The sequence below is a fragment of the Macrobrachium nipponense genome, chromosome 24 (genome assembly GCF_015104395.2).
Source record: "Macrobrachium nipponense isolate FS-2020 chromosome 24, ASM1510439v2, whole genome shotgun sequence".
NCBI classification, from domain to species: Eukaryota; Metazoa; Arthropoda; class Malacostraca; order Decapoda; family Palaemonidae; genus Macrobrachium; species Macrobrachium nipponense.
This window is the reverse complement of record NC_061091.1, coordinates 27,648,478-27,661,361: the sequence shown is the minus strand read 5'-3', so window position 1 is coordinate 27,661,361 and position 12,884 is coordinate 27,648,478. Positions and strand designations below refer to the sequence as shown.

The 12,884-nt window shown below is 54.0% G+C and overlaps 2 protein-coding genes across 2 annotated transcripts in view; both read right to left on the bottom strand.

Moving 5' to 3' along the window:
* Positions 1–12,884, bottom strand: part of LOC135205539 (uncharacterized) — a 133,310-nt gene that overhangs the window by 45,381 nt on the left and 75,045 nt on the right. The gene's annotated exons all lie outside the window — the stretch shown is intronic.
* On the bottom strand, positions 5,769–11,982 carry LOC135202562 (proline-rich protein 36-like). Its single transcript, XM_064232052.1, has 4 exons — positions 11,882–11,982; positions 10,468–10,727; positions 7,724–8,809; positions 5,769–6,799 (listed from the first exon to the last, which is right to left on the bottom strand). The coding sequence occupies exons 1-4, from the start codon at positions 11,980–11,982 to the stop codon at positions 5,769–5,771; spliced, it is 2,478 nt and encodes an 825-aa protein (XP_064088122.1).

The following is a 12,884-nucleotide window of genomic DNA, read 5'->3' as shown; positions in this document are numbered from 1 at the left end:
GGTCGAGGGCGGAATTTGTAAGAAGGTCGAGGGCGGAATTTGTAAGAAGGTCGAGGGCGGGATTTGAAGGAAGGGCAAGGGCGGAATCTAAAGGAAGGTCGAGGGCGGGATTTGAAGGAAGGTGAGGGCGGGATTTGAAGGAAGGGCAAGGGTGGAATCTAAAGGCGGTCGAGGGCGGGATTTGAAGGCAACAGTCGAGGGCGGGATTTGAAGGAAGGGCAAGGGTGGGATCTAAAGGAAGGGTGAGGGTGGAATTTGAAGGAAGGTCGAGGGTGGAATTTGAAGGAAGGTCGAGGGCGGATTCTAAAGGAAGGTGAGGCGGGGGGAATTTGTAAAGGAAGTTGGCGAGGGCGGCAATTCGAAGGTGAAGGGCACCAAGGGCAGGATTCTAAAGGAAGGTCAAGGGGCGGAATTTGTAAGAAGGGCGAGGGCGGGAATTGAAGGAAGGGCAAGGGCAGGATCTAAAGGAAGGTCAAGGGCGGAATTTGTAAGAAGGTCGAGGGCGGAACGGAATGTGTAAAGAAGGTCTGAGGGGCGGAATTTGTAAGATGGGCGACGGGGCGCGAATTTGGTAAGAAGGTCGGGGCGGGAATGGAATGGTAAGAAGCGTTCGAGGGCGGAATTTGTAAGAATTGGGTGGGGAGGGCGGAATTTGTAAGGAACAGGTCGAGGGCGGGATTTAAAGGAAGGGCAAGGGCAAGGATCTAAAGGAAGGTCAGGGCGGGGGAATTTGTAAGAAGGGGCTAGGGGGAGGAATTTGTAAGAAGGGGGGGGGCTGAGGGTTTAGAGGGCGGAATTTGTAAGAAGGTCGAGGGCGGGGGATTTGAAGGAAGGGCAAGGGCAGGTATTTAAAGGAAGGTCGAGGGGCGGAATTTGTAAAGGAAGGTCGAGGGTGGGAATTTGTAAGAAGGTCGAGGGCGGAATTTGGGTTAAGAAGGGCGGGAGGGAGAATTTGGTAAGAGGGCGAGGTTCGGAATTGGGTAATGAAGGGCTGGAAGGGGAGGAATTTGTAAGAAGGGCGAGGAAGGAATTTGGGTAAGGAAGGTTTGAGGGAGGAATTTGTAAGAAGGGCGGGGAGGGAAGGAATTTGGAAGAATGGCGAAGGGAGGACTTTGTAAGGGAAGGGCCGAGGGGGCGGAATTTGGGATTTAAAAGGAAAGGGCAAGGGCAGGATCTAAAGGAAGTTTCGAGGGCGTAATTTGTAAGGGAGGTCGAAGGGCGGAATTTGTAAGAAGGTCGGAAGGGCGGAATTTGCTTAAGAAGGGTCGAGGGCCGGGAATTTAAAGGAGGGGCCAAGGGCGGGAATTTCTAAAGGAAAGGTCAAGGGGCGGAAATTGGTAAGAAAGGTCGAGGGACGGAATTTGTAAGAAGGTCGGGGCGGGATTTGAAGAAGTGCAAGGGCAGGGATTCTAAAGGAAGGGGGTCGAGGGCGGAAGTTGTAAAGGAAGGGATCGAGGGACGGAATTTTGTAAGAAGGTCTGAGGGGCGGGAATTTGTGGAAGGGGGCAAGGGCAGGATCTAAAGAAAGGGTCAATGGGCGGAACTTTGTAAGAAGGTCGAGGGCGGCGGAATTTGTAAAGGAAGGGCGAAGGGGGAAAGAAATTTGTAAGACGGCTGAAATGGAAGGGCGGGATTTGAAGGAAGGGCAAGGGCGGAACTTTAAAGGAAGGTCAAGGCGGGCAATTTGGGTAAGAAGGTCGAGGCGGAATTGGTAAGAAGGGCGGAAGGGCGGAATTTGTAAGAAAGGTCGAGGGCGGATTTTGAAGGAAGGGCAAGGGCAGGATCTAAAGGAAGGCGAGGGCGGAAATTTGTAAGAAGGAGCGAGGACGGAACATTTGAAGAAGGTAGAGGGCGGGCTTTGAAGAAGGGGCAAGGGCAGGATCTAAAAGGAAGGGTCGAAGGGCGGAATTTGTAAAGAAGGTGAGGGCGGCGGGAATTTGAAGGAAGGCAAGGGGCAGGGAATTCTAAAGGAAGGTCGAATGGCGGGAATTTGGTAAGAAGGGAGAGGGCCGGAATTTTTTTCTGGGTAAAGAAGTCGGGAGGGCGGGATTTGAAGGAAGGGAAGGGCAAGGGCCAGGAATCTAAAAGGAAGGTCGAGGGCGGGATGTGTAAAGAAGGGCGAGGGCGGAATTGGGTAAAGGTCTGGAATTGGGCCGGGATTTGAAGAAGGGCAAGGCCAGGATCTAAAGGAAGGTCCTGGGGCGGCGGATTGGGTAAGAAGGGGCCGGGATTGGGAAGGGAATTTGGGTAAGACGGTCGAGGGCGGGTTTGAAGGAAAGGGCAAGGGCAGGATCTAAAAAGGAAGGTCGAGGGCCGGGGGATTTGTAAGAAGGGCGGGAGGGCGGAATTGTAAGAGGTTCGGAAGGGGGGGAATTTTTGGAAGGAAGGGCAAGGGCAGGATCTAACGGAAGGTCGATGGCGGAATTGTATAGAAGGGCCGAGACGGGATTGTAAGAAGGTCGATGGCGGGATTGAAGGAAAGGGCAAGGGCCAGGATTAAAGGAAGGTCCGAGGGCGGAGATTTGTAGAAGGTGCGAGGGCGGAATTTGTAAGAAGGGTCGAGGGCCGGGGGATTTGAAGAGGGCAAGTGCAGGATCTAAGGGAAGGTCGAGGGCGGGATTTGTAAGGAAGGCGAGGGCGTGGAATTTGTAAGAAGTCGAGGGCGGGATTTGAAAGGAAGCGGCAAGGCAGGATCTAAAGGAAGTTCGGAGGGCGGGGGATTTGAAGAGGGCAAGAGGCCAGGATCTAAAGGAAGGTCGAGGGGCGGGATTTGTAAGAAGGGCGAGGGCCGGAATTTGTAAGAAGGTCGAGGCGGATGTGAAGGAAGGGCAAGGGAGGATCTAAAGAAGGTCGAGGGCGGGATTTGAAGGAAGGCAAGGGCAGGATCTAAAGGAAGGTCGAGAGGGCGGGATTGTAGAAGGGCGATTAGGGCGGAATTTGTAAGAAGTCGAGGGCGGGATGTGAAGGAAGGGCAAGGGCAGAATCTAAAGGAAGTCGAGGGCGGAATGTAGAAGGGCGGAGGTACCGGATTTGTAAAAAGTCGGAATGGCGGGATTTGAAGGAAGGTCAAGGGTAAGCATCTAAAAGGGAAGTCATAGGCGGAATTTTTAAAAGGGCGGGGGGCGGCATTTGTACGAAAGGTCGAGGGCGGAGTTTGAAGGAAGGGCAGAGGGCATATCTAAAGGAGTCGAGGTGCGGGATTTGTAAGAAGGTGCTAGGGCTGATTTGTAAGAAGTCGCGGGGGCGGGAATTTTGAAGGAAGGGCAAGGGCAGGATCTAAAGGAAGGTCGAGGGCGGAATTTGTAAGAAGGGCGAGGGCGGAATTTGTAAGAAGGTCGAGGGCGGGATTTGAAGGAAGGGCAAGGGCAGGATCTAAAGAGATCGCGGCGGGATTTGAAGGAAGGGTCGAAGGGCAGGATCTAGGAAGGTCGAGGTCGGATTGTAAGAAGGGCGAGGGCGGAATTTGTAAGGGGTCGAGGGCGGGATTTGAAGGAAGGGCAAGGGCAGATATAAAGGAAGTCGAGGCGGATTTTGAAGAAGGGCAAGGCAGGATCTAAAGGAAGGTCGAGGGCGGGATTTGTAAGAAGGGCGAGGGCGGAATTTGTAAGAAGGTCGAGGGCGGGATTTGAAGGAAGGGCAAGGGCAGGATCTAAAGGAAGGTCGAGGGCGGAATTTGTAAGAAGGGCGAGGGCGGAATTTGTAAGAAGGTCGAGGGCGGGATTTGAAAGAAGGTCGAGGCGGGATTTGTAAGAAGGGCGAGGGCGGAATTTGTAAGAAGGTCGAGGGCGGGATTTGAAGGAAGGGCAAGGGCAGGATCTAAAGGAAGGTCGAGGGCGGGATTTGTAAGAAGGGCGAGGGCGGAATTTGTAAGAAGGTCGAGGGCGGGATTTGAAGGAAGGGCAAGGGCAGGATCTAAAGGAGTCTAGGCGTAATTTGTAGAAGGGCGAGGGCGGAATTTGTAAGAAGGTTGAGGGCGGGATTTGTAAGAAGGTCGAGGGCGGGATTTGTAAGAAGGGCGAGGACGGAATTTGTAAGAAGGTCGATGGCGGGATTTGAAGAAGTGCACGGGCAGGGGGATCTAAAGGAAGGTCGAGGCGAATTTTGTAAAGGGGCAAGGGCGGGATTTGAAGGAAGGGCAAGGGCAGAGGATCTAAAGGAAGGTCGGGGCGGAATTTGTAAGAAGGCGAGGACGGATTGTAAGAAAGTCAGAGTGCGGGATTTTGAAGAAGGGCACGGGCAAGAATCTAAAGGAAGTTCGAGGGCCGGGTTTGTTATAGAAGGCGGGGCGGAATTGGTAAGAAGGTCGAGGGGCGGTTATTTTGAAGGAAGGGCAGGGCAGGATCTAAATGAATGTCGAGGGCGGGATTTGTAAGAAGGGCGAGGACGGAATTTGTAAGAGGGCGAAGGGCGGATTGAAGGAAGGGCAAGGGCAGGATCTAAAGAGGTCGATAGGGCGGAGTTGTGAAGAAGGGCGAGGCGGAATTTGTACGAAGGTCCGATGCGGAATGTGTACGAAGGTCGAGGGCGGGATTTTGTAAGAAGGTCGATTGGGCGGAATTGTGTAAGAAGGGCGAGTGCTAATTTGGAAGAAGGTCGTTGCGGAATTTGTTAAGAAGGTCGATGGCGGAATTTGTAAGAAGGGCGAGGGCGGAATTTGTAAGAAGGGCGAGGGCGGAATTTGTAAGAAGGTCGATGGCGGGATTTGAAGGAAGGGCAAGGGCAGGATCTAAAGGAAGGTCGAGGGGCGGGAGTTGAAGGAAGGGCGTAGGTCAGATCTAAGGAAGGTCGGGGCGGGATTTGTAAGAAGGGCGAGGGCGGAATTTGTAAGAGTCGAGGCGGGATTTGAAGGAAAGGGCCAGGGCGGAATGTTAAGAAGGTCATGCGATTTGTAAGAAGGTCGAGGGCGGGATTTGAAAGAATGGTCCGATGGCGGTAATTTGTTAAGAAGGGGGCGAGGGCGGAAATTTGTTAAGAAGTCGATGGCGGGATTTGTAAGAAGGTCGATGGCTGGACTTTGTAAGAAGGGGCGAGGGCGAATTTGTAAGAAGGGCCGAGGGCGGATTTGTAAGGGCAAAAGTCGATCGGCGGGGATTTGAGAAGGGCAAGGGCGGAGGGAAGATCTAAAGGAAGGTCGAGGGCGGGATTTGTTTGAAGGAAGGGCAAGGGCCAGGATCTAAAGGAAGGTCGATTGGCGGATTTGAAGGAAGGGCACGGGCAGGATCTTTTAAGGAAGGTCGAGGGCGGGATTTGAAGGAAGGGCAAGGGCAGGATCTAAAGGAAGGTCGAGGGCGGGATTTGAAGGAAGGGCAAGGGCAGGATCTAAAGGAAGGTCGAGGGCGGGATTTGAAGGAAGGGCAAGGCAGGATTCTAAAAGAAGGAAGGTCGGGGAGGGCGGGCGGGATTTGAAGAAGGTCAAGGGCAGGATCTAAACAGGAAGGTGGCGAGGGCGGATTTGAAGGAAGGGCATTCGGGCGGGATCTAAGGAAGGTCGAGGGCGGATTTGAAGGAAGGGCAAGGGCAGGATCTAAAGGAAGGTCGAGGGCGGAATTTGTAAGAAGGGCGAGGACGGAATTTGTAAGAAGGTCGAGGGCGGGATTTGAAGGAAGGGCAAGGGCAGGATCTAAAGGAAGGTCGAGGGCGGGATTTGAAGGAAGGGCAAGGGCGGGATCTAAAGAAGGTCGATTGGCGGGATTGAAGGAAGGGCAAGGGGCAGCATCTAAAGGAATGGGTCGATGGCGGGATTTGAAGGAAGGGCCAAAGGGCAGGATCTAAAGGAAGGTCGAGGGGGGCCCCGGGATTGAAGGAAGGGCAAGGGCAGGATCTAAAGGAAGGTCGAGGGGCGGGAGGGGGAATTTGTAAGAAAAAAAAAGGGCGAGGGCGGAATTTGTAAGAAGGTCGAGGGCGGGATTTGAAGGAAGGGCAAGGGCAGGATCTAAAGGAAGGTCGAGGGCGGGATTTGAAGGAAGGGCAAGGGCAGGATCTAAAGGAAGGTCGAGGGCAGGGATTTGAGGGAAGGGCAGGGCAGGATCTAAAGGAAGGTCGAGGGCGGGATTTGAAGGAAGGGCAAGGGCAGGATCTAAAGGAAGGTCGAGGGCGGGATTTGAAGGAAGGGCAAGGGCAGGATCTAAAGGAAGGTCGAGGGCGGGATTTGAAGGAAGGGCAAGGGCAGGATCTAAAGGAAGGTCGAGGGCGGGATTTGAAGGAAGGGCAAGGGCAGGATCTAAAGGAAGGTCGAGGGCGGGATTTGAAGGAAGGGCAAGGGCAGATCTGAAGGAAGGTCGAGGCGGGATTTGAAGGAAGGCAAGGGCAGGATCTAAAAGGAAGGTCGAGGGCGGGATTTTGAGGAAGGGCCAAGGGCAAGGATCTAAAGGAAGGTCGAGGGCGGGATTTGAAGGAAGGGCAAGGGCAGGATCTGAAGGAAGGTCGAGGGCGGGATTTGAAGGAAGGGCAAGGGCAGGATCTGAAGGAAGGTCGAGGGCGGGATTGAAGGAAGGGCAAGGGCAGGATCTAAGGAAGGTCGAAGGGCGGGATTTGAAGGAAGGGCAAGGGCAGGATCTGAAGGAGGGTCGAGGGCGGGAATTTGAAGGAAGGGCAAGGGCAGGATCTGAGAAGGTCGAGGGCGGTTTGATTTGAAGGAAGGGGTCAAGGGCAGGATCTGAAGGAAGGTCGAGGGCGGGATTTGAAGGAAGGGCAAGGGCAGGATCTGAAGGAAGGTCGAGGGCGGGATTTGAAGGAAGGGCAAGGGCAGGATCTGAAAGGAAGTCGAGGGCGGGATTTGAAGGAAGGGCAAGGGCAGGATCTGAAAGGAAGGTCGAGGGCGGGATTTGAAGGAAGGGCAAGGGCAGGATCTGAAGGAAGGTCGAGGGCGGGATTGAAGGAAGGGCAAGGGCAAGGATCTGAAGGAAGGTCGAGGCGGGATTTTTGAAGGAAGGGCAAGGGCAGGATCTGAAGGAAGGTCGAGGGCTTTGATTTGAAGGAAGGGCAGGGCCGGATCGAAGGAAGGGTCGAGGGCGGGATGGGAATTGAAGGAAGGGCAGGATCTGAAGGAAAGGGTCGAGGGCGGGATTTGAAGGAGGGCAAGGCAGGATCTGAAGGGAAGGTCGAGGGCGTGATTGAAGGAAAGGGTTCCAAGGGCAAGGATTCTGAAGGGAAGGTCGAGGGCGGGGATTTGAATAAGGGAAGGGTCAGGATCTTGAAGGAAGGGTCGAGGGCGGGATTTGAAGGAAGGGCAAGGGCAGGATCTGAAGGAAGGTCGAGGGCGGGATTTGAAGGAAGGGCAAGGGCAGGATCTGAAGGAAGGTCGAGGGCGGGATTTGAAGGAAGGGCAAGGGCAGGATCTGAAGGAAGTCGAGGGCGGGGATTTTGAAGGAAGGAAGGGCAAGGGCAGGATCTGAAGGAAGGTCGAGGGCGGGATTGAAGGGAAGGCAAGGGCAGATATGAAGGAAGGTCGAGGGGTCGGGATTTGAAGAAGGGCTAAGGGGGCAGGATCTGAAGGAAGGTCGAGGGCGGATTTGAAGGAAGGGCAGGGGCAGGGATCTGAAGGAAGGTCGAGGGCGGGATTTGAAGGAAGGGCAAGGGCAGGATCTGAAGGAAGGTCGATGGCGGGATTTGAAGGAAGGGCAAGGGCAGGATCTGAAGGAAGGTCGAGGGCGGGATTTGAAGGAAGGGCAAGGGCAGGATCTGAAGGAAGGTCGAGGGCGGGATTTGAAGGAAGGGCAAGGGCAGGATCTGAGGAAGTCGAGGGCGGGATTTGAAGGGAGGGCAAGGGCAGGATCTGAAGGAAGGTCGAGGGCGGGATTTGAAGGAAGGGCAAGGGCAGGATCTGAAGGAAGGTCGAGGGCGGGATTTGAAGGAAGGGCAAGGGCAGGATCTGAAGGAAGGTCAGGGGCGGGTAGAAGGAAGGGCAAGGGCAGGTATGAAGGAAGGTCGGGCGGGATTTGAAGGAAGGGCAAGGGCAGATCTAAGGAAGGTCGAGGCGGGATTTGAAGGAAGGGCAAGGGCAGGGATCTTGAGGTAAGGTCGAGGGCGGGATTTGAAGGAAAGGGCAGGGAGGATCTGAAGGAAGGTCGAGGGCGGATTTGAAGGAAGGCAAGGGCAGGATCTGAAGGAAGGTCGAGGGCGGTGATTTGAAGGAATGCAGGGCGGGATTTTGGTCTGAAGGAAGGTCGGGGCGGGATTTGAGGAAGGGCAAGGCAGGATCTGAAGGAAGTCGAGGGCGGGATTGAAGGAAGGGCAAGGGCAGGATCTGAAGGAAGGTCGAGGGCGGGATTTGAAGGAAGGGCAAGGGCAGGATCTGAAGGAAGGTCGAGGGCGGGATTTGAAGGAAGGGCAAGGGCAGGATCTGAAGGAAGGTCGAGGGCGGGATTTGAAGGAAGGCAAGGGCAGGATCTGAAGGAAGGTCGAGGGCGGGATTTGAAGGAAGGGCAAGGGCAGGATCTGAAGGAAGGAGGGGTTTCGGGCGGATCTGAAAGGAAGGTCAGGGCAGAATCTGAAGGAAGGTCGAGGGCGGGATTTGAAGAAGGGCAAGGGCCAGGTCTGAAGGAAGGTCGAGGGCGGGATTTGAAGAAGGGAAGGGCAGGATCTAAGGAATAGGTTTGGGCGGCGGTGCTTTGAAGGAAGGGCAAGGGCGGATCTGAAGAAGGTTCGAGGGCGGGATTGGAAGGAAGGGCAAGGGCAGGATCGAAGGAGGCGAGGCGGGATTGAAGGAAGGGCAAGGGAGGATTGAAGGAAGGTCGAGGGCGGGATTGAAGGAAGGGCAAGGGAGGATCTAAGGAAGGGTCAGGGCGGGATTTGAAGGAAGGGGCAAGGGCTAAGGAATCGGGGAAAGGGATTTGTCGAATGCGGGATTTGAAGGGAAGGGTCTCGAGGGCGGATTTGAAGGAAGGGCAATGAAGGATCAAGGAAGGAGGGGTTTGGGAAGGGCGGGGATTTGAGGGATTTGAAGGAAGGGCAAGGGCAGGTCTGAAGGAATAGGTTTGGGAAGGCGGGATTTGAAGGAAGGCATTTGCAGGGATCTAAGGAAGGTCGAGGGCGGGTTTGAATGAAGGAAGGCAGGGCAGAATCTAAAGGAAGGTCAGGGCGGGATTTGAAGGAAGGGCCAAGGGCAGATCTAAAGGAAGGTCGAGGGCGGGATTTGAAGGAAGGGCAAGGGCAGGATCTAAAGGAAGGCGAGGGCCGGGATTTGAAGGAAGGGCAACGGATAAAGGAAGGTCGAGGCGGGATTTGAAAGAAGGCACATTTGCAAGGGTATTCAGGGAAGTAAAAGCGGGAATGCGATTTTGAAGGAAGGGCAAGGGCAGGATCTAAAGGGAAGGTCGAGGGCGGATTTGAAGGAAGGCAAGGGCAGGTCTAAGGAAGGTCGAGGGCGGGATTTGAAGGAAGGGGGGCAGGCAAAGGAATCTTTCAAGGGAGGTCGGAGGCGTTTATGGAATGCAGAATGGGCAGATCACTAAGGAAGGGTCGGGGCGGGTTTGAAGGAGGCAAGGGCAGGATCAAAGGAAGGTTCGAGGGCGGGATTTGAAGGAACGGGCGGGATCTAAAGGAAGGTCGAGGGCGGGATTTAATGGAAGAGGGTTGCAAGGGGCAGGGATCTAAAAGGAAGGTCAGGGCTTTGAAAGGAGGGGAAGGGAATGGAAGGTGCATTAAGGCAAGGGCAGGATGGGTCGATTTAAGCGGGATTTGAAAGAGGAGGGCGGGGAGAAGGGCAAGGGACTGAGAAGGTCGATGGCGGGATTTGAAGGAAGGGCAAGGGCAGGATCTGAGGGAGGTCGATGGGCGGGATTTGAAGGAAGGGCAAGGGCAGGATCTGAAGGAAGGGTCGATGGGGGGCGGGATTTGAAGGAAGGGCAAGGGAAGGGAATCTTTGAAGGAAGGTCGAGCGATGAAGGAACAGAAGGGAGGTCTGAGGCGGGATTTGAAGGAAGGGCAAGGGCAGGCTCTAAGGAAGGCGTCGGATGGCAGGGATTTGAAGGAAGGCAAGGGCAGGAATCAGGGAGGCAAGGTCAAGGAATGGGGGCGGGCATGTACGGGAAGGTCGAAGGGCGAGAATGAAGGCAGGGCGGGAGCAATCGAATCTAAGGAAGGTCGGACTGGGCGGAATTTTGGTAAGAAGGGCGTGCGGGATGAAGGAAGGGCAAGGGCAGAACTAGGGTCACGAGGGTCGACGGAATTTGTAAGAAGGGCGGAGGGCGGGATTTGTGAAGGAAGGGCAAGGGCAAGATCTAAAGGAAGGAGGGGGTTTCGATGGCGTGATTTGTAAGAAGGCTCGAGGGCGGTTTTGAAGGAAGGGCAAGGGCAGGATCTAAAGGAAGGTCGAGGGCGGAATTTGTAAGAAGGTCGAGGGCGGGATTTGAAGGAAGGGCAAGGGCAGGATCTAAAGGAAGGTCGAGGGCGGAATTTGTAAGAAGGGCACCCCCGAGGGGCGGGATTTGAAGGCCAAGGGCAAGGGCACGGATCTAAAGGAAGGGCGAGGGCGAATTTTGTTAAGAAGGTCGAGGGCGGGATTTGAAGGAAGGGCAAGGGCAGGATCTAAAGGAAGGTCGAGGGCGGAATTTGTAAGAAGGGCGAGGGCGGGATTTGAAGGAAGGGCAAGGGCAGGATCTAAAGGAAGGTCGAGGGCGGAATTTGTAAGAAGGGCGAGGGCGGGATTTGAAGGAAGGGCAAGGGCAGGATCTAAAGGAAGGTCGAGGGCGGAATTTGGTAAGAAGTCGAGGGCGGATTTTGGCACACTGGAACGGAGCAAGGCATTTTGAATCTAAAGGAAGGGTGTCGAAGGGCGTAAATTGGGTAAGAAGGGCGAGGGCGTGATTTGAGGAAGGGCAAGGGGCAGGATTCTAAAAGGAAGGTCGAGGGCGGAATTTTGTAAGAAGGGTCGAGGGGCGGATTTGAAGGAAGGGCAAGGGCAGGATTTCTAAAGGAAGGTTCGAAGGGGGGATTTGTAAGAAGGCGAAGGGGACGGAATTTGGTAAGAAGTCGAGGGCGGATTTGAAAGGAAGGGCAAGGGCAGTATTCCTAAAGGAAGGGTCGGAAGGGCCGAATTTGTAAAGAAGTTTAGTGCGGGAATTTTCAGGGAAGGGCAGGGCAGGATCTAAAGAAGGGTCGAGGGCGGATTTGGTAAGAGGGCGAGGGCGGGATTTTGAAGGAAGGGCAAGGGCAGGTCTAAAGAAGGTCGAGGCGGATTTGTAAAGGAAGTCGAGGGCGGGATTTGAGGAAGGGCAAGGGCAGGATCTACAGGAAGGTCGAGGGCGGGATTTGTAAGAAGGGCGAGGACGGAATTTGTAGAATGTCGAGGGGCGGGATTTGAAGGAAGGGCAAGGGCAGGATCTAAAGAAGGTCGGGGCGGATTTGTAAAAGGCGAGGGCGGGATTTGAAGAAGGGCAAGGGCAGGATCTAAAGGAAGTTCGAGGGCCGGAATTTTGTAAGAAGGTCCGAGGGCGGGATTTGAAGAAGGGGCAAGGCAGGATCTAAAGGTAAGGTCGAGGGCGGATTTGTAGAAGGGCGAGGATCGGAAGTTGTAAGAAGTCGAGGCGGAATTTGAAGGAGGGCAAGGGGCCGGATCTAAGGAGGTCGAGGGCGGGATTTGAAGGAAGGGGGAGGGCGGGATCTGAAGGGATGGGGAGGGATGATGCAAGGAAAAGGGTCCAAGGAGAAGGAAGTGAAGGGGGAAGTTGAGAAGGGGATTGAAAAAAGGGAAGGGGAAGGGGAAAGAGGCGAAGGAGAAGGAATAGAAGAAGGAGGAGGAGGAGGAGAAGGCATAGAAGGAACAGAAAGAGAAAGAGGAGAAGAAGACCGGATGAGTGGAAAAATAAGGAGTAGGAGTAGGGGCAGACTTAGGACTAGGAGTAGGAGAAATAGAACCATAGGAGGGAGACCCAATACATACCTTTTATAATAATCTATGCCAGCAGCAGTAGAGTCGCCGCCGTCGAAGAAACCGAGGCCAACTTGTGGCAAATAACAATGTAACTCGTGTGATATAAACATATTCAATGCTGATGACTGACTCGTGTCGAGCCAAGCATAGTTTCAGAAAAGGTTCCTCGAGTCTCCTTTCGGAAGGATTTCCGAAGGGTCTTCGAGGAAGGAAGAGAGGAAGGAAGGAAGAGAGGAAGGAAGGGAGAGAGGAAGGAAGGGAGAGAGGAAGGAAGGGGAAGAGGAAGGAAAGGAGGAAGGGAAAGACGAAGAAATATCTGCAATATCTGAATCCTATGGCACCCACGGGATGCATAGGGTCATCTTGAGCGAAACGATTCTACCGCGCAACAAATTAAACGAATAGAAAGCGCCATGTTGTGAGTAGCCTGAACTTATTTTTCCTTCGCCGTGCAGCAGCAGCATTCCTCCTCCGTTCCTCCTCCATTCCTCCTCCGTTCCTCCTCTGTTCCTCCTCCGTTCCTCCTCTGTTCCTCCTCTGTCATGCGCTTGATCTCTGCAACTTGCTCTTTCAGCTCCAGCAGAAGATTCTCGATCACCTGCCGCTCTTCCGCGGAAAACTCCTCAATATCAATTAGATCTGCGAAAGACCATACAACCGCCCCACTGCATACCAGCGCCTCCTCCTGGATATTTTCCAGAAGGAACATGACGTCATCGAAGTGGGTCCCTGTGTTCCACAGTAGTTTTTGTTAAACAAACGCTGTTTATCTGCTTTTCGCCATTTTTCTCGGCACTCCACTCTATAGGACTGTAATCTTAGAAAGAAATTTCGTAATCCTCTTGATAACCACTTTATATTATCCATCTTTTAACTTCTATCGTCTCCAGAGATGCTGTAATGAAAGTAGAAATTGTTCTCCAAACTCTTATATGCTCAATCATCCTGAAATTTGGTCAGAAAATGTGAAAATATGAATTTTCCAACATAAAGATAGGAATTTCTCAACTTA

Bases quoted from the DNA above. Each gene is read 5' to 3' on its own strand.
- LOC135202562 (XM_064232052.1), bottom strand. From the start codon at position 11,982: ATGTTTATATCACACGAGTTACATTGTTATTTGCCACAAGTTGGCCTC. The intron at 10,728-11,881 runs GTATGTATTGGG...GCTCCGTTCCAG, and splicing joins GGCATAGATTATTATAAAAG to TGTGCCAAAATCCGCCCTCG. The intron at 6,800-7,723 runs GCCCTTGCCCTT...CCTTCCTTTCAG, and splicing joins CCTCGACTTCCTCAGATCCT to ATCCTGCCCTTGCCCTTCCT.